At 38.5% G+C, this 21,607-nt stretch overlaps 1 protein-coding gene across 2 annotated transcripts in view; it reads left to right on the forward strand.

The window, feature by feature from the left end:
- Positions 1–21,607, forward strand: part of SLC28A3 (solute carrier family 28 member 3) — a 42,165-nt gene that overhangs the window by 8,226 nt on the left and 12,332 nt on the right. Inside the window, exons 3-10 of one of the 2 annotated variants that reach the window (XM_072359703.1) lie at positions 4,143–4,225; positions 8,929–9,020; positions 10,498–10,687; positions 12,649–12,793; positions 13,980–14,093; positions 15,469–15,546; positions 19,407–19,487; positions 20,643–20,723. In XM_072359703.1, the coding sequence (XP_072215804.1) occupies positions 4,143–4,225; positions 8,929–9,020; positions 10,498–10,687; positions 12,649–12,793; positions 13,980–14,093; positions 15,469–15,546; positions 19,407–19,487; positions 20,643–20,723 (864 nt within the window). The remainder of the gene's footprint in view (positions 1–4,142; positions 4,226–8,928; positions 9,021–10,497; positions 10,688–12,648; positions 12,794–13,979; positions 14,094–15,468; positions 15,547–19,406; positions 19,488–20,642; positions 20,724–21,607) is intronic. The other variant, XM_072359704.1, reaches the window with a different exon arrangement.

A 21,607-nucleotide genomic window follows, 5' to 3' on the forward strand; every position in this document is an offset into this window, starting at 1 on the left:
GTTTATTTCCATGCAAACTGCAACAGCTACAAAGTATATGGTTAAATATGTTTGATAAAGAAAAGTCTGAACTACAAAACATTATTTCTCAACATAGTCACCACCACTAGCTATGCATTTTTGCTAGTAATGAACAAGAGCCTGCATGCAGCGCTTGTAAATATCTGCACCAGTGGAAGTGAATGACTGTTTAACAACTGCTACAATGGTATAATTGCTAGGAAAATGTTGCACACACATCCAATCCTTCATTTGATTGAATAAATGGAATTCAGAAGATGACAAACCCAAACAGTATGGAGGGAGTGATAGGTCAGTCCAACCAAGATTGGCAGTGTGCTTCATGATGCTTCAACTCATACAGGGCCTGGCTTTATCACACTGCAAGAGAAAAGTTGTCTTCTCTGGACTGACTGTGGAAGTTTGAGCCTTCAGCTTATCTAGGATCACAGTGTAGTGATCAGTGTCGATGGTTTGTCTAGGTTCCAGGAAATCCAGAAAGATCACCCCTTTCCTATACCAAAACACAGTGCACATCACTCTACCCACTGAGACCTGTGTCTTGAACTTTTTCTTTGATGGGGAATTCACATGTCACCACCCATCCCTCAGGCTGCTGTTTGAACTCCAGCTCATAGTGATGACAGTGCATCTTGTCACCAGTGATTATGTGATTCAGGAAACTGTCACCTTGTACTGGCCCTATAGGTCCTAACAAACTTGCATACAGTGTTCTTTCTGTTCCTGTGTTCCCATCTGTGGGACACACATGGCACAAATTCTGTGATATTCCAAAGCTGCTGCCATAATTTCCAAAGCACTGAAGCCAACATTCAGCTCTGTACACAGTTCCCTGATCGTAATTCATTAATTTGTGCAGATGAGTTGGTGGAGACTCTCTTCATTTCCTGGTGTGACTTCTGTGCATGGCTATCCAGAACATGGCTTGTCTTTCACATCTCTGACACCAGTGCTGAAATGCAACACCCACTGACTCACTGAGCTCACTTCCATTGTTCGGACTCCTTAAACATTCAGTAAATGTTGATGAATATCAATGGGTGCAGTTTTTTTCCGTGTGCAGGAATTTAATTACACACCTTTGCTTCATATACACTTCCATGTCAGACAGCATATTCTCGGAGTGCCCCTCTGCTGCCATCTGTCACATACAAATAACATGTAACAAAATATTGGTGGGAAGGCTCAGCCTCTACTGCCATGCCACCAACATCTGCCTCTGTCAGCAAGGGCCAACACAAAAAAAATAAACAAACAAGGTTTTACTTATAGAGCAGCCCTTGTAAAAAAAGCAAAAACAAACAAACAAAAAAAAATAGTTTCCCACTGAAACAGTTCAGCTAACAGTGTTGAGTCAGTACTTTGTACCAGAGATATGCATATCTACATGGGCTCATAAACACAGCATTTCTTTGTAAGGAAAGAGCTTATATGGCAGTTTTGGAGCAAATTAGAACAGGATTTATGTGCCCCTAGTGGCAGAAGTCTATGTCCTTCACATAGGCTTTAGGTTAACTTCAAAAAGAACCTCAACCTCCCAAAATCTGGCATTATGTTTGGCCAAACTAAAAAGAAAGAAAGGGTTTGGTTCCATTCACTTTTTCCCTTGTGCCTCTGCACAGAGTTGGACACAGTATGACCTTTGATTTCAGATCTTTTTAATACATATTTAAGACAGTATTTATGACAATAAGGATTAACATAATATTCTGGATCTGTTAAAATGTATTGTAAACAATTTAAAAAGATAGAATGATACTTTTATGAACCTAAAGATCACTGAATTAAAACAAAAAGGTGATATTCTCAGGATGAATACTTGAAAACAATCTTTCCCAGCTTTTACTTCCTGGAATCTTTATTGTACCAGTGTATTTCATGGATTTAAAGAATTGTGGTGCAGGTGGTGGGTGATCCAGGGGAACTCCTGGCTTTAGGATGACACAGCAGCATGGGGGAAAGGGACAGGGAGGTACAGTTTGGCTTTGGCCACATGTGAAGCAGATGTGTTGAGGACAGTGGTGGAGAGAGAAGTGGAAGGTGTGGGACACTGGTATCACTTGTAGCCTGGGGAAAGGAGACAGTTATCTACAAAACTGGAAGCATAGCTCTTCAACACAGAAGACAACCCACTCGTGATTTATAAGGTAAGCCTGAGATTTTTCTCCCTGCAGATTCAAAAACTTGCAAGAACTTGAAGTTAAGCCCAGAAAAAAAAAAAAAAAAAAGATATCTCTGTGGCCTCTGCACTCATTGTCCCTTAGGGAAGAAGTTAACTTTTGCAGCTACTAGAACTGATGCCAGCTACCAAAAAAAAAAAAAAAGCAAATCAGCAGGTGGCAGGATCTTCATTTTCAGATTTACCTTATTTCATAGTAGATACCAAAGAAAGAAAGAAGTTTATGGAAAATATGCCCATACCTTAGAGCACATCTTTGCATTGCTTTACAACATTTGCACTGCTGTGGGGTTTGTTGTAGGGGAGTGAATAGCAGTTTCCATGCATGTTTCCATGTCTCCTACATGCCATTTTAATCACTGGCCACATGTCCACCCTTTGTCAGCTCTGCCCATGAGATTTTCTTGCCTGACACAAATGGACAGCTCACTGGAACTCTCAGTAGAATGACAAAATCCCAGAATGGGCAGAAGAGCCAGTCTGAAGGCAGGGTCATGCTCCAGGGCATACTCTGATATCCAAAAAGCAGCTTGGAGAAGAAAGCTGCTATAAATATTTGTAACAAAGAAAAGTTGAACTCATTCACAGGACAGCCCTGTAGGGACATTTCCTCCCTAGAGTATTTAGCTCATTTCCCAGTATAGTCCATTATGTACCCAGAAACACAGTGTTTGCCTTTGTGGAAGTTTCTAGACACCACAGAGAACAAGACCTGTCAAGTTGCTCAGGGTGGGTGTTAGAACCAGCAGGCAGAAGGTCAGCTAGGCCACATGGCAGTGTTCAGTTGCTGTGATGCCTTTGAATGACAAGGAGCCCCAGCAGCAACTGGTGCCTGGGTCCCAGTCCCGTCTTAGTCCCTGGCATGAGCACCAAGGTACATACTGGTGGGATGGGCACCTGGTGGGCTTCTGAGTGGCACTGAGCCAGTTCCCTGAGGCATCTGAGAAGCCACATGCCTCCCAGACACTGTGAGGATGGCCACAGAGTGTGACAGAGCTGAGTGCATGCTGCAGCATTGGAACAAAGCTCCTTGTCATTTTGGAAGAGAAATGGGAACTAACCAGAACATGCAAGAGCACAAAATGAGATGAAAAGAGGAGCTTCATAGTGTTCCTGATAAGAAAACGCCTTGTTAGACTGCATATAGACATACATAGTACAAGGTAAGATTAAAGTGTAAAGTGAGCAGTGAGGTACAGGGGGAAATGTCATAATTTCCCTAATAACAGAAAAACCGGGTATGAAACAGAAACAGACTCTGGATTTCATGCTAAATCTGTTGGCTGTAGTGAAATATGCTTCTGGGTAAAGACAAGGTGTCATCAAAAGCACCTGTTTTTACAAATCACATGAACCCAGCACCCTGCCCTCCTGCCCACAGGCCTGGTGCCAGCTTGTGCCCAGCCCACAGGCCATGGCAGGAGCACAGCAAAACCAGCAGGATGAGAAAGGTGCAGATAGTGGATGTGTCCCTGTGGACAAGATCACACTGTTGTTCTAAGTGCTGAGTGAGCTGGTGCCTAGGCAGCTATTCAGTCCCCACCTGTAGCCTTCGCTCTTCAGTAGGTATGCAGAGCTGCTTTATATGGGTGCCTCTTTAGCTCTAAATAACCCTGGAAGGTGTTTGGGTTTTTTTGTTTTGTTTTTGTTTTTTTGTTTTCCCTTTATTTTCTCTTTCAAAATCATGTGGAAGTCTTGGGAAAGTCTTTAAGTCTGTAACTCTCATAACAGTCATGAGTTGGCAGTCGCAGCTTAACTACTTCATTTGCCTACTAGTTATCACAGTGTTGGTGGCAGACAGGACAACTGTAGCTGTGCACTCAGCACAGAAGGGGAAAGTCTTGTGACTGTTTCAGCCATCTGCCCATGGGGATCTCTGTTTTTCACGTTACTTAACAAGCATGCATCCCTCTTACAGTGTTGGTACTGATCTGTTTTCCAGGAGGATGAATTCATCAATATTGAGAGTGATCTGCATGAAAACAAACATGACTCAGCAGATGATGAGAAACTACGCTTAAAAGGGTAATGTCTTCTGGATGGGCAAATAATCCACTCACAGCCTAAGCAGTCAGCTGCCAGTGTTCCAGTTTCTGGAGCAAGAGCTAAAAATGTTGCTGCCATAATCTTGTGCAGTGCAGACCTTTGTATCACAATTCAAGTAATACAGAAACACATTGTTTTTAAAATCACTTTACCTTTCAGCCAAAATGCGTGTGAAATTATGATTCTAAAGCCTCACAAATTGAGCCAGCAATGTGCATTTGCATCCCAGAAAGCCAACGGTATCCTAGGTTCCATCAGAACAGGAGCAGTCAGAACAAAGGAGGTGATTGTCCCCCTCTGCCTCCTGGGACTCCTGCTGAAGTACTGCATTCAGGTGTGGGGCCCCCAATGCAGGAATGACTTGGAGTTGTTGGAGGTCCTGAGGAGGTCCAAAATCTGGAGCACCTCCCCTATGAAGACAGGCTGAGGGAGCCTGGAAAAGTTCCGCCTGGAAAAGAAAAAGCCGTCGGGAGACCTCCATGTGTCCTTCCAGTATTTAAAGAGAGATTATAAACTGGAGAGAAATCAGGTTTTCACAAGGGTAGATAATGGCAGGACATGGGGGAATAGTTTTAAACTAAAGGAGGAGAGATTTAGATTAGATATCAGGGAGGTTTTTTACTGAGAAAGTGGTGAGGTGCTGGTTGTGGATGCTTTGTCCCTGGAAGTGTTTAAGACCAGGCTGGATGGAGTCCAGGGCAACCTGATCTAGTGCTTGATTTAGTGGCTGGCAACTGTGCTTGTGGCAGGGTGTTGCAACTTCATGAACCTTGAAGGTTCTTCCAAACCAAGCCATTCCTCAATTCTAAGAAACTAAAGGAGTATTTATTATTATTATTATTATTTTCTTTTTTAAATTAGCTATATTTCCAATATTTCTGAAAGGGGCTTTTTAAAAGCAAGGCCTTAAAACATTGAACTTTTGCAGAAAGTCAAAGATTCAACATTGTTCGTCATTTTACTTAGCTGGTTACCCCACTGCAAGTTGAGAGTAGATGCTAAAACAAAAATCATTTTGCTCTAGCAGAATTTCTGCTACTCATTCAGTGTCACTAAGTCTACACAGTGAAAGTACACACTAATAGTTATTCATGGGTTAGTGTTCTGATGAGAACTATAAATCTTGTGTAGGACATCCAAAAAAGTGAGATAGGATACTTAAAGTCATAATTTATGTCTTAATACTTTTCCATCAGACTGATGCATTGTTTAAAACCTTATAGAAATCATACTGTAATTTTTCTGCTAACTTACATTTCTGCGCTCTAATATACATCATGCCATTTCAGCTTTGAGTCTCTGTTTTTATCAGCTGATTCTAGATATTGACTTGCTGGATGTTCCAAACAGGAGTTTTTCTAACTCAGTCTGAAGAACTTGAAATGATCTCCTGCCTGTACAAATGGTACGGTTGCATACAGACACAATAACTGTAGAATTAATGCTTTTGAGCTGTGCATACAGAACTTTCAAGAATATGTTTAGGCTTTTTGATATATATATATCAGAAAGCCACTATATTATTAAAATCCTGCTTTAAAGAGCCAGCAAAATTTTCTAGATGTCCTTAAAGTCATTAAATTTTCCCTCATTTCTCTTCTCTTTTCTTTGGAGATTTTGTCTTTCCTATAGCAGTGCATAACATAAGCAGCTAAACATTTTCAGTCTTCTTTACCAAAACAAAAGCTGAGATTTGATAGATCAAATGTCAGTGACATGTATCCAGTACATATTCAGAAATAAACTAATTGCACCATAAGTGTTGGTACACAAGTGCATGAATGAAATTAGTAGGATCTGCCCCCACAGACCCAGGTCCAGAGTCTCAGTGGACCAGAAGGAGCTCTGCCCAGATAGGCACTTGGGCAGAGGTGAGGTTCTATATTTGTCACTAGTTTTTGTTTATTTGTACTCCCATGGAAACCAATAGCTAAGTAGTTTTTAATTCACAGGGCTTTACCATTCTCTAGGTTATCTTGTTCTTCCAGCAATACCTGGTATCGTGCCCTTGGGCGGTGAGAGCTCCTTTGCAGACTGGAAGCTGAAGAGCACTTTGCCCTGTTCTAATTATATTCAGGCTGTGGCTTCTCCTATATTGCTGGGCAGTGCCTTAATGTGATCTAGTGTTTCATTTCTATCTGCTCAAAAGGAGTATTCACAGTGTCCCTTAATTTTGAATGCATTGTTGATTTCTTTCAATAGATGGTACTGAACAGACTGTGATCTGAGACACAAAACCTCTGAAAGGTCTGATTGTGGATAACAAAGTATGAGCACATTCACTCACAGGGTACATGCAGATCAGAACAAGTAAAATACAAGCAGTAATGGAGTTGGTACGTGAAAATGTATCACATTAAATCTCTCATTTAAGTCTGTTTAAAATGCATTTGCTTTTCGAATGTCTTCAGTTAAGTAAAAGCCATCAGCACTGTGCTGCAGTATAAATCAATGGTCAGCCTTTAGCAAACAGTGTTTAATTAGCAAGAGAACCAAACATCATAAGGGAGACTATTTTCTCCTGCTAGCTTTTAGAAGCAGAGTTGTATATTTATAACATATATGTTGATATATCTAAGATATACTGCTATCAAAGGAATAATCACTGTACAGATAAAACAACAAGACAGAGAAAGATGTTAGATTAAATAAGAAATTGCAAGGAGTTGTAATTTTAAATAGTGATTTAAAATTCCAGTTGACTCATAATACATAGGAATAAACCAAAGCTACTACTTTTTCCTTTTTATATTGGTGGTGGTGGATGAACAGTAAGTTTGATAAAATCACTCTGGATTATTTATGCATCTGACTTTCTTCTTTTATTTCTTCTCTTGTATCTAATCTTGCTGTTGAGATTGAGTGGATAACCTAATGTTCTAACAAATAAAAGCAAAGGACTGTGATCTGTGAGGCAAGAGGAATTCTTAGGGGAAAAAAAAAAAATGGAATATTAAGATTTCTCATAGATCCTGTTACTTTTTGAACTAATGAACAAGAATGTTCCTTCTCTGCTGAGAACTGAATACTAATACAGTAGGGCAGAAAAGTAGGTTATTTGTGCTGAATGTCAGCATGTATCTGACTCCAGATGCATCTGGTTTTTCAACATGTACAGTCTGGATAATTGGCAGCTCTAAACATACTGTTGCTTACTGTTGCTTTTATAAACTGTAAGAATGAGAGACATGACTTTACAGGGACACGAGTTATAGCTGTGATTTCCTTTTCAGCTTGCGCAATATGAAGGGATTTATTTAGCTACAGTTTTTGTGACTAAAATACACCTACATCATCAGACATTTAACATCAGAAATCTATGCTGAATTATCATCTAAAATGCTGTTTCCCTTAACCTCAGCCTTCCTCGTGAAATCACTTTGTGTTACCACTGGTAAGATGAGAAAAGAAAAATAAAACTAAGTATTTAATAATTGTAAGAACAGACACTAGAAAAATGCATTCAATATTAGAAATCATTTTACCTCCCATGAACTGAAAAGTCTTAGGTGAAAGGTTAGTGTAAGAGAGCTGCTCCTAAAGTAATGCCTTCTATTTCTTTATGTTGGCCCACAACATCAGAGGTGGATGTTGGTGGTACAGCAGCAGAGGCTGAACCTTCCCACCAATATTCTATTGCTTTTTGTTGCTATGTGACAGATGGCAGCAGAGACACAGTCTGAGAAAATGGCATCTGACTTGGAAGTGCTGATGTAGCCAAGATGTGGAACTGAATTCCTACATACAAAAAAATCGAATCCATTGGCATTCACTGATGCTTGCTGAAGGTTTATGGAGACCAAACAGTGGATGTGAGGCAGTGGGTGATGCATTTCAGCACTGGTGACAGTATTGTGAAAGACAAGCCATTTTCCAAATAGCCATAAGAATTTTACAAGCACATCATGCAGACTTGTTCATCACTGGTTAAATGCATGGCTGATGGTGGTGACTATGTTGAAAAACACTGTTTTATAGCTGATAACTTGCTCTATCAGAAAGATTTATTGTGCTCTTGTAGCTGTTGTAGTCTCTGTGGAAACAAATGACAGGCATTACTTCCAGACCAACACAGGTAAGTAACAAATTTTAAAATCCAGAAACATCTGTGCTCACTACATGAAGATTTCTGCTTTATATTGATTATTTTGCATCCGTAAGTGCAGGTGGAAGCTACAAGCCTTGAGACAAATTATTACTGTCAAATTTTCTCTGGAAATTTCCCTCTAACCTTGGGCCTTCACAACTATAGCAAACTGCCACTCCATGTAGCAACAACTGACTACACTGACAATCTCTGCGGATCTAGTAATGGGCACTGAATCTTTATCTAGTTTGCACTAACCTTGTAAACAGAGCTCCTCACAAGTAGAGCTGGCAGAACTGGCCTGCTAACTTTGGCCCATCATGTAGATACCTGCTGGACTGGCCTATTAGATAACTGATTGATAACTTTTTCCTTGTCCAGCAGCAAAGCAGAGAAATAATCACAAAAACCTTAGTAGATATCAGAATGATTTTTCCTTGGCACTTATGGATCCAAAATCAGCCTTTACTCCAGTTAAAAATATTCCAGTAGATAAATTTAAACCAGTAGTCAATTTAAACTGTTAAATCCATGAAAACTATTTTTTTATTTGCAGCTCAAGTTTTCTATCTGTTTGTTTTTTATGTTTTTCTAGGCTTTTAGAAAAGAAATATGACAAAGCCTGCAATTTTTTCAAGAAACATAGAACCAGAATTAACTATGTGATGTATATAATTTTAATGACAGGTACAGTATATTACACCCAGTGTTCGTGAACCCTTATTTATTTACCTATTTGAGATTGTAGACTGTGCTTGTCTTACATCTGACACACACACTCTCACAAAAGAAATAATAAAATAATACTTTAAAAAAAAAAATACTCTTGACTACCTTAAAAATGCATTTGAAACAAGTTTAAAATGAATTTAGTCCCAAAGAAAGCTCTAAAGTGCAAACCTCTGCTCATTTCCAAACATAACAAGAGCATAGATTGCTTCTTCAGCATGTTTTAACTTTGACTAGCTGTTATTCAGGGCATAAGGGGTATTTTAGTCTCTGTGTCTAGTCAATTTGCAGGCCTGTCCATGTGGCTTGCTAAATTACAATGTCAGGAACATGCTCAAAACCATGAAATCACCTAGCAAGTGTCAGAAACCAACATGGATGAGACTTAAGTCCATAGGAAATGAAAGCTTTCTGTACTGACCTTTTTTATGCAATAGCCACAGCAAATGTTTTCTGTAGGAAATATTCTGATGTATGTCAGTGTGCACTGCAAAGTAATTCAAATATTCTTGCTGGTTGATTTCCTAATTATCCAATAGTTTGGTTTGTTTCCTTCCACTTCACCAAGCTTCTTTTTGAGATCTTTCTTTCTACTTGAACACTTACTGAGAACATGTAGACCTAAAACATGTCTGTGAGACAAGCATCAGCATAATATAAAATGGTTATAAGAGATACTCTTGTGTAGTGAGTGTCCTGTCCTAGCATCAGCTCATCTTTGTCATAGTATGAATGCACCTTGGCTCGAGAAAAGAGGTGAGGTCTAACACTATGTCAGGGATTTATACATTAACTCCATGAAAATTGCCTTACAAAAATCAGTAGTTCTTTCTAACTTGCCATAAAAAAAACTTATTATTATTTAGAAGCATTGAAAGTTTCATTAGCAATGAAAGTAACAAATGACAAATTATTTCCTTGCTACTTTATGAAATAAATAAACTTCTTTTAAGCTTCCCAATTATTTCAGAGGCCCATCAAATCAGGAAATTGGCAAATGTTTCTATGCATCACTTCTGATCTTACTGGATAAACTCGTCCTCTTGTGAAAGAAAGAAGATGAATTATTCGTTATTCACTGATTTTAATACAGGACAGAGCATTTCTGAGGTGGTTTTATTTTCTCAAGCAATGAATATATTTGATATGAACTTGACTTGGTGAAACTGTACATATTCTGCTTCCACAGAATAATGCCACTGAAGAACAACCCCACCATTTCCAGCAATACAGTTTGTATCAGTGAACATACGTACAGCACTATCCACAAAAGCAAAATTTCTCAGTATGTAGAACAGTCAGAAAAGCACCAAAGCACTCAAAGATAAGATCAGACCGGACTTTAGACCATGTCCTTATCACTGAATTTAATATTTGATTCGCTCTATAAAGTGGTAAGACATAACTGACATGTATACTTATGTTTCTGTGGCAGCTTACTTGGCAGCAGTTATTGCAGCATGCAGCTTGAATTTTCAGAGAGCCTTGCCACTCTTCATCATTACCGTCCTAGCCATCTTCTTCGTCTGCTGGGATTTTTTAGTAGCGAAGTATGAAGACAGAATTGCTGCATTTTTTTCTCCTGGAGAAAGATATTTGGAGAAACACTGGTTTTGGCTAAAATGGTAAATATGAATGACTACTTACTTAAGCAAAAGAACAAAGTGTTAACTTACTCTTAACAGCTTTTTTTAAAACTTAAGGACCATAAGCAATGAAAGATAGATTAATCATCAAAAGTACAACATGATTAGATACTATACACAGACTAGTAAATTATTTCCAGTTAAAGCATGTCAGAAATATCTTTAATATATGTCAGAAATATCTTTAATATTGCAGTGCAAAAACCTTTCTTAGCAGAAAGAGTTAAAAAATTCCTCAAATTGAGGTATGTCAGGATTGTTGCTGTGAAAGCATACACCCAGAGAAGTTCAGGGATGTTGTAGCCTTCTGCATTCATTCTACAAGCCAATAATGCCATTGTCAATCACTCAGAGAACTGTTAAACTTATAAAAATCAAACAACAACAACAACAACAACACCTTAACTCTAACTTTAGTAGACTGCTAAATACTGAAATGTGTTATTGAAGCACTACTTATTCACATATCCCCATAGCAATGAGCTAAGAGCTTTTTTGATTTAATCTTCAGAAGTTGAATCATAGCCACATTTGGTTTTGTAATAACATCATGCAACCTTATTTGGAGTGGTAGACATTTATCTGGTAGATAAACAGTAGATACTTATATATGGTAGATTTTTAGTCCAAATACTTCTTAGCAACTATCAGGAGTATTTAACTTATTCCTGGGAAAAATAGGGGTAAAAGGAGGCTCACTGAGATTCTGAAGACCAAGTGATATATCTTTGAAATAAAAAAGATTGTACAATATCCTTCATTCTCTGTTGTGTCACCTCACCTCAGGGGGAGACTGAGCTATAAGGAGAAATCATTCCAGGTTCTGCAAATAACCATGAATTAGTCTTCCTCTTAAGATTTTTAATTTGTTTGCCCCAGGAGTATAAATTTCAAAGAAAGATGCTATAAAGATTGTGGTCCTTCTTCTCTTGAGTCGCATCTGCATACAAATACCTATGTTAAGCAATTTGTCAGGGGAAGAAACAAAGAGAGTGGGAGAGTCCTGATGGGCAGATGGAACAACTCAGAGGAAGTAAGTGCTGTATTAGGCTGCAGTTTTTAAATAGCATGTTCCAGATTAAGTGGTTAACTGTGGGTTGCAGATCACCAAGAGAATGAAAGTCAGGTGCAGAAAGAGTTATTCACCATTGCAATGGCCCGTTTTGCAAAGCTAGGCTGTGGTACTTGTGATCTAGATCAAAGAAAGAAATTTACATAGGTAAATTTAGCTAAACACCACTCAAATCAGTGGAAGCTAAACTGCAGTTGGACGTAATTAACATGAAATAAATGGAACTGTTTAGTTTTCCGTCTGTAACCTAGATGCCGTGTTCCCCTGCCTTTCAGACTGTTCTTAGAATAGTCACCCTAATATAGAACCACGAGTAGTTCTTTGTTAGTGGAGATTGATGGATAAGTTGCTTTTGTCATTGTTTCTAGAGTAATAAAAATTGTTGCAACTAAAAGTTATTCTTCTAAACAGGCTACAGTAAATTGCAAAGAAGTAAGCAGTTTGCAGCCTGCTCTTCAGTGCTACGCATTTTGTGTGTGCATCAGTTAATCTGCACAGTGAAGTTTGAAAAGAAGCTCCTTCCCAGATCTAAGAAATTAGTCAATGGGGAAGACAGAAAGGAAGAAGATGGAGTAGGAAAGGATGGCAAGTTTTCACATTTCACTTAGTAAACACAGCGCCTAGGCAACAGTCACTTGTATTTTACTGAGTGTTCCCAGCAGTTTGACTCTGGGAGCACAGGATGACACTGAGGGGTGTGGCTACGACAGCGGCGCAAAGACAGGCTTGTGTACAACTAAATGTTTCAGCTTAATACTGGTGCTCAGAGATCTTTTTCACAGAGATGTAAATGCCGGGGACAGATTGGGAGGAAGAAATATCTGAACTCCTCCACAATGTAATGCCTGGCACTTTTTTTATCTTGCAGGGTACTATGTGCAGCTCTTATTATAGCCATCATTTTCTGGCTCATCCTTGACACAGCAAAACAAGGATCTCATCAGCTGATCTCCTTTGGTGGGCTTGTGATGTATATTCTCTTGATGTTTATATTCTCCAAATATCCAACGAGAGTGAGTATTTAGTCTTTTTTGGATCTTCCTTATTTTAAGTGCAATGTCTCAAAAGCTATTTCCCTGTTCTAAGGCTAAGTTCAGTAACAGAAAACTCATTAAAACTAGAATTTAATCTTGTCAGAATACGGTGATGTGTTTCACTTTGGAGGAAAGCCATTTTGCTCTGACATCTTGGGAAACACTCATGGGGCTGTATGAGCAACTGGCTTTTACTTGTTCAGAAGGCCATTTCCTGTCCTTTGAACTAGCAGAGCTGTGGGTGGGAATGCATTTACTTGGAGACAGTGAGTACAAGTCCGGGCGGGTTGCTCCTTGCCTCTCAACCTCAGCAGACTTACCACAGCTTTCAGAATGTCAGGTGGATGTGACAGTGTACTCTATTGTCATGTCAAAGCACAATGCATGGAACTGGAGCTCTTGTTCTCTCATAAGTTTGATTCACACTGCAAATGCCAAACTCAGTCCCACAGATTTCACTAGGAGATTGTTATAAGCTCCTTGATGCCTTTCATGGTAACTTTCCAACCGAGATTTCCACCATAATTCTCTGCACCCCTGTGATATCACAAAAACCATGGCAACTCAAATCAGCTTCCAAAAGCTTTGTGCTCTCCAATGGGTTCTTGTTATACTTACTTTGTTCATATTATTACAATACCAACTGAATGAATTAACAAAAAATCACCTTAGTTACTTCTTTTTGGATGATGATTCCATTTCAGGAAAGAAAAAAAAAAAAAAAAAAAAAAAAACAGGAAGTGAGGGAGGGGAAAGGGAGGGAAGGAGAAGAGAGAAAGAGAGAGAGAAAGGAAGAGAGTCAAGAAGAACCCTGACAAAGTAACACTTGCCTGCTGCCATCACATGTGTTTATTTCAACTTTAAACTGTGACACAGGAAGAGCTGTATCTCCTTTTCGTTTTAATTGCTTGCTTGCAGACTGTGTTGGTGAAATGGGTGTGTTCACACTTAAATAGCCAGATTTTCTGTACTTATCACAGAGGGAGATAGCCACATCCCAGAGTTCTCCTGTTAGGAAAGACTTACCCCTTGCTTTGGCAGCTGCTGCTACCCTGAAGACTAGCCAAACAATCCATAAAGCGTTATCTCAAGAAATAACTGAAGTACATTGTTATATATTTAAATAACAAAAAATTTCACTGTTTTTATTTTCCTGTCCATCTAGGTAGCTTGGAGACCAGTGCTTTCAGGAATAGTAATGCAGTTTATTCTTGGGCTTCTTATCCTGAGGACAAAAGTAGGCTTTGATGTATTTAACTGGTTAGGCATTCAGATCCAGGTAAGCTACTGAAAATAACTGTTTATTTCTTATATCATTTTGTGTCTTGAGGCTCTTACCTAACAGTTAGGCAGTGCAACAAACATTTGCCCCTAGGCATTTTCCCTCATGAGGAAAACTGAGTAGTTACTGACAACCTGCGTTCAAGTCTTCTCATTTCTGTTCCATCCGGATACCACGAGACCTCATGCAACAGGTTGATAAAGAGTGACCAGAATAACCCTGTTAATGTCTTTACCTTCCGTGGGATAAAATCATATCTTGCATCTCTCCAAATGCAAAACTACTTTTGCCCCAGTGCCCTCATAGAAATACCTAAGACATTGTCCAACATCAAAATACCCTCCCAAAGCTGAAAAGCTTATAAATTTAGCAAGGTGGTTCCAGGGGCTTGTAATACTTACCACAGTATATAAGAAAGTAAGGAACAAGTAGAAGAATCCACTGCTGGGACAAGGCAAAGCAGCTCACTGCAACCAGTAAGAGATCTCTAGAGTAGGGCAGGATCTTAACCATAGGTATCTATCTGTGCAGGTAGTCTGCAGACACAAGGGTTTTTTAACAGTTCATTGTTGTAAAGTACTAAATAAGAAAAATCCAAAAATCAAATTAGAGAGTACTCACTGGAGGACATTGAGACTTTTCATCCCAGAGATACTAATCATACAACTATTCTTCATGCTACAGATAACTAAGTGCATTTAAAGAACAGAATGTACAGGTGCACATCTGATGTCTGCTTACTGCTAACCTGCAAGCAGTAGAAATTATCTGGGTTTTGTCATCAGATTCTCAGCATCCCCTTTCAGTTCCCACTGAAGTGCATCAAATGCCCCCTCTCATTAGCTCCATTAGCAGCTTATGGCCACTGCCATTGTAACTAGCCACTACATGTCCCTTCTACATTTTATCGTTGATAGCACATGTTGGCATCAGGAACATAAAAATGAACCACAATACCTGAATTAAAAAGTAAAATCTTCTTTTATGCCACCTTTTGGCTGCTCTTTTTACAACTCATTACATCAGCCATTAAATCTCCCTTTCAAACTGTATCATTTACTGTACATATTTACACTACAGGGAGTGTAGAGATGTACCACAGTGTCAGAATTAAAAAACACATTCTCCTCTTAGTAAAGCAGGAAAACTTGCCCTGTGTTGTTCATCTACACAGTTGGAAACAGTTTGCACTCATGGCAGAACTGAGCAGAGACCCCTGACAGACACAGGTCTGTTAAGCCTTGACCCATGAAGAGCATAGCAGAAGATCCTTGAACCGCACAAAATCGCTGCAAGAAGTCTAGCAGTAGTGGCATGCTTTTTGTCAGTGACACAGAGCCTATGACTAATTTCATTTTATTTCTGTCTTTAGACTTTTCTGGAGTATTCTGACACAGGTGCTAAGTTTGTGTTCGGTGAAAAATACACAGATCATTTCTTTGCTTTTAAGGTAAGGCAGCTTTTATAAATACAGTATGGGAAGATAGGCTGCTGAAAGGAACAGAACATTTGGGAAATATATGTATTATATATCTTATGATAAGAGTGTAGTAACCAGAAAGGTCAGCTATGAGGCAAACTCTTCTGTATTCTACTCTACATAGAAGATCTGCGAGCCTCATGAATGACAGTAGTTAGAGATCATGTTATAATGGCTTTAAGCTAAAACAGTGTAGATTTCTGTTAGATATTAGGGGAAAATTCTTTACTAAGAGCAGGGCAAGGCACAGGCACAGGCTCATCAGCACAGGCTCATTGAGGATGTGAATGCCTGATCTGTGGAGGTGTTCAAGGCCAGGTTGGATGGGGACACAGGCAGCCTGATCTGGTGAAAGGTGTCCCTTCCACTGCAAAGAAACACTGTCATCTCTTGCCTACCTCATGTCTGCACAAGTAAAGGTTCTATACTGTGCTACTGTGCTGCCATATCCTGAATTGCTGTCTAGACCACTTACTGTCTGACACTGCCTATGTAAAAGTGGAAAGCCTAAGTGTATTTTTAAACCAAGGAGAAGGTGCCCATGCAGAAGCAGGGAAAACTGCATGAGTCACATCTGCCATTAATGTAATGCCTGGGATATTCTCCATCTCTCCCTTAGAATTTGTTGGGAAAATGCTGAAATACAGTTCAAGTGCACTCTGCTCCCTAGTATGTGTCAACATTCTGCCTGGTTTTGCTCCCACATGTAGTTCCTGTCATGGCACTTATTTAGTATGGAATCAAGAACATTTATATGTTCAAAATAACAACAACAACAAAAACACACTAAGTGTATAAGGATTCTGATAGGGGTTGTTTCTTAGTCTAGCACTTTCAACATCTGATTCTGGACTTACTCAGCTTTTATCTTCTTTCTTACCTGGAGGTATCAAAACAAGATATTCTTATATTCCTCATGTTCACTCTATCACTTCTTAAAAGTAATTTAAAAACAAAATAAATAAATAAATAAATAAATAAAAATTTAAAAAAAAAAAAAAAAAATTCTACCCATAAAATATGTTGTTACTAAGAATGCTTGTAATAATTTGGGGGGGTGGGGAGACAGAGAGGGAAGCATTTCTGCAGGAAATAGAAATTATATTTTAATATGAGTGTAACAAGTCAGGAAAGGAAGGCAAGAGACTGGTATGGTTGAACCAGGACCCACTGTTGAAACTGAAGAGGAAGAAAATGCACAGGCAGTGGAAACAGGGGCATGTACTGTGGGAAGAGCATAAGGAAGCTGCTAGGCTGTATAGGGATAGGGTTGGGAAGAACAAGGTCTAGCTTAATCCAAGCTTTGCAAGGGATGCCAAGAAGAATGACTGCTACAGATACCTCAACCAGAAAAGTTAGGTCTAAGAGGGTATACAAGTCCTAGTGAGTGACATAGGCAAAATAACTCCAGGAACCACTGACCTGCCAGTCTCCCTCTGTACTGGCAAAGATAATGGAGCAGATTCTCCTAGGAGCTCTGCTAAGGCACATGGAAAGCAGGGAGATGATACAGTAGACTTATGACAGCTTCACCAAGGGGAAATCCTGTTGTGATGCTATCACTGTTTCAAGCAAGGGAGCTAGATTTCTAAGACTAGACTTCTACGTCTTTGTTACAAATTGTCTATGGAAGTGTTACTGGGTTTTTCAGGGTACTCACTAAATTTCTCCATCGGTTAAATCTTGTCTATCTGAAGGTATGTGGTAGGTTCTAGAATCTGTAACTTTTGGAAAGTAAACTTGCTGTTTTTTCACAGATAGGGATATAGTTCCATTAGTTTGATCAGGAAGGTATAATTGCACTGCAGGACCTATTCATTCTTCCCATGTGGAAACATGCTAGCCGTTTATGGAGAGAAGGTCGAAGATGAGGTCCATCTGTTTTTCATGTTGTATTTCCTTTCACAGTGTTGTATCTCCTTTCATAGTTCTCAATTTGCTTTTCTTGGCACTGACATCTTCTTCACCTACATGTTCTACTTGTGTGTATATCCAAGCTTAATTGATGAATAGGTTTGGCTTTCAGTTGAATTAGTCATTTGACATTAAGTGTTTTACATTTATTTATTTATTGTTTTGCATTTATTTCTGCAGACAGTGTAATTGAAAATCCATTGTGTTGCAAGTAGCTGATTTCCATGTGCTTATATTAATGATTTGCAAATATTTTCCATGTGATTTTGTTATGTCCTACATGACTGCTAGCCTGAATAGATCATTAAAATAGCTATTTACCTATGAAATGGTTTCTGCTATTTTCTGATGAAGATGTGACATAGTAGGTACAACATTAATTCAGGAAGAAGAATTTAGTTTTAAAATAGTCTCCAACTTTTTATGCAGTCAAGGCAGAAATTGTCACAGCAGGAAAATAACCTCTCTGTTTCATAAAGAGTAATGTTACATCCAGAATTGCCTGCAACCCAAAAGTGGAGAAGCATGATTTAGAGTTCTCCAAGTTATTTTCACAGGAAGGTGTGATTGAAGTGAGGTAAAGGGATGTCAGCTGTCATCTACCACAGACAGAGCACTGGCTTTTCTCTCCTTCAGCCAAAAACATTCTGCTGTATCAACTGATAGCTCTTCTCATCAAATTGGAGTGAAAGACACTTATGATCTTAACATCTGACATACACAGCTGACTTTTGATTATCTAAATTGAGTTTCTAGAGTTTATCAAAATTGTTGATTGTGCTAACTCCCATCTGGAGAGGAATAACTTTAGTCTGCTGGAAAGTTCTGAAATAACAACATGTTTTGGTCTTATTTCATTCTGTTTACTGCTTTTATCTATGATATATTATAACCTCAGTTAAGTACACATAATACCTTACTAGTGTAAGTGGCATTGCTTTAACCATAATTAATTAGCCTGACAAATCCTGGAGACTTCTGAGGGATGGTTTTTGGTTTTGTTTTTGTTTTGTTTGTTTGTTTGTTTGTTTGTGTGGGGGTTTTTTTTTGTTTGTTTGTTTGTTTTGTATTTTGTATATTGATATAGAAATGATGTGTTCCCGTGTGTTTAGCAACTTGATAATTAAGTGACACTCATTTTATTCAGCATGAAAAACTAACACACCAAATAACTTATCACATAGTGGGTTAGACATTCTTGGAATTGTTCTAAATCATATGTTTAAGGAAAATGTTCCTTCTACTTCCACTGAAGGATACATATTTAATTCTCCTTATATTTAATAAGTATATACACATGAATTTGTTCTTAAGCAGAATGTATCTGTGCTTGCAGTTACAGAGGTCTTCAATATGTCACACTCAGTGTTATCAATATAAAAAGGGAGAATTTTGCTATATTGTGTTAAGAGGCAGCTATGCTGCTTGAGCTTTCTAAGCAAGCTGCCATTTATTGTGGGAAATCAAGGCAGTTAGAATTCCCTTTAGAATCTCTCCATCTTCTGAAGGATTTCTGTCCCAATACTTACATATCTGTCTAATCAGGATTTTTTCAGAAATAAACACAGAGGAGCTGAGTTCTGAATTCTATACCATTCTATATATTTCATGGCTTTCAAAGTCTGTACATGCCTTAGAAAGTGCTAGTACTCAGTAAATGTTTGAGCTCACATACCTACGACTATAAACAAATACTTCACACATACACAATTAATAATTCCAGCACAAATACACACATAATTCAAGATGGTTAAAAGTTTTACAGCATAAATGTAAATAAATGTATGATTAGTTTTCAAGACTTCTAAAAAGACTTCTCAAAAAGTCTTTTTTTTTTTCCTAAAATTAAATGGCCTACAGAATCAAGGTCAGGAAAATCATTCTAGAAGTTTAACAATTTTATGCTTCCCAACCAGGTCCTGCCAATTGTGGTTTTCTTCAGCACAGTAATGTCTATGCTTTATCACATTGGATTCATGCAGTGGCTCGTTGGAAAGGTAGGAATTGCTGACAGTATGTTCTTGTTTGCCTAATATGAGGCACTTCTTGAATGCCTGTATCATTTCAGGGAGAGAAATATGGAAAGCAGTTTATTTTTAACCTGGTCATAGTTTTGAATGTTACCACTACAAAATCCCAACTGACATCACCAAGCACACTTTTCTCCCCAGACTGTACTGTTAACACTACAGTAGCTAATGACTTTGCATGGCTGCTTCAGTGTCCCCCTGATGCCAAATTTACCCAGATCTTCTTTTGCACCTGTCCTACGTCCATTGTCCATCCCATAAAATGCAGGATTAAGGCTACATCACAGCCAGTGATATGTTGCTGACTGCTAAGTATTGCAGGAGTGACTATGGACACCACTCACACACAGGCTCCCCAGGGAACCTGTCTGCCTGAATAAGATTATGGAATCACAGAATCACAGATCTTTCTGAGATGGAAGGGACCATGAGGATCTAGTCCCAGCTCCTGGATCCACACAGTACCACCCCAAAATCAAAGATCAGAGACTGTTTCCTCACCTTGTACTTTAAGTCTTAATTTCTGTCAGATCATAGGTTCTAAGTCCAATCTGGAAAGTCTCTTTGAAAGTCGACAATCAATCTTTCTACCTATATGCCCAATAAATTTATCAGATGAGGTAAAATATCTTTTTGTTGGTGACAGTTAAAGCTTATTTCTGGATAAACATGAAAAGTCCTTTGTCATTCACATTCACAGGATTGTTACATATTAACCACAAATCTGACCAAGATGAAATACTGTGCACTAAAATTTTTAGCTGTAATAAAATTCTGCATTATTTCACATTCATATGGTCAAAATCCCTTTAGAAAGGTAATAATACATAAGTAATAATGATGTATCAAAATATCTACTTCAGTTAATTTAGTTCAGCACTTAGTGCCCAGGAGGAGCCTGAGGTCATTCAGCATTTTACTCTCAATTCTGATAACTTATTCCTTCTTGTCTTATTTGAGCATGCTACTCCTAAACAAACGCACATTATCTTGATGTTGAAATCATTAAATAATATGGAGTCTCAGAGCCCTGATGCTGACATGATTAATTCAAGGAGTTAATGGATCAGGCACATTGATGTGTTTATTTGTTTTTTCTTTGTTCATTTTTAATCACTTTAGGTTGGTTGGATAATGCAAATTTTTATGGGGACAACTCCTGTTGAGTCTCTTGTAGCTGCTGGTAACATATTTGTGGGACAGGTGAGTTTAAGCATGGAAGAACATGCTAAAATGAGATTATCAAATATTGTAACATAGGACTACTCCTCAACTGTGTATAAAAATAAACCTCAATTCATATGAAGTAAGGACAAATAGTACAGAAAGTCTGGTGCTATCTGGAAGATAGAATTCTGCTAAGTTTGTATGTTGGCTGTGATACACAACAGGACATGTTTTGTGAAACACATCTGTTTCCAAAAGGAATTCAGATATAAATGTAGGTGATAGATGGTCCACATGAGACTACTCTAAGGCAATAATTTTTTTTTTATTTTTTTTTTTAATTTCCTTAAATTAAGGAGAAAAGAAAAATGGGATGAAAAGGGGGTACGTGAGGAGGATAGACAGTGGTTGAGAGAATAGGACCCTTGCTCATCTGCACAAGGCCTTAGCCAAGAGCACATAGCACACAGTCCACTTAATGGAAAATCTAGTAAAATAATATTACAGCAGTATCTGTCCAAGTCTTCAGAGTGAAGACAAAGTGAAAAGAAGAGTGAAAAGATCACTGAGTAGTGTCCAATTCCAGAAAAACACTTAACAGGTCATAGTTATTTTGCAACAGTGCCTTACTCTTTCATACTTCTTCTAGTATGTCCATTTAACACTACCTTCAGTTCACACTCATGCCAGAAGGACTGACATGCCCATAAATACTGTCTGGTATGATGCACAGCCGTACCTGCAGCCCAGATCCATGGCTGTTTCTGGCTCACTTAGAACCAGATTTGGATTTCTTGGCAGTTTCACTTGGCATTTGGAGGAGAGTTAAAATCTGCAAGAATTATCAGCAAGAGACATGCCCCCAAAGGAAAGAGCAAGCCCTTACTAGCACAAATATTGACTCATGAAAAACACATAGG

The sequence above is a fragment of the Excalfactoria chinensis genome, chromosome Z (genome assembly GCF_039878825.1).
Source record: "Excalfactoria chinensis isolate bCotChi1 chromosome Z, bCotChi1.hap2, whole genome shotgun sequence".
Lineage (NCBI taxonomy): Eukaryota > Metazoa > Chordata > Aves > Galliformes > Phasianidae > Excalfactoria > Excalfactoria chinensis.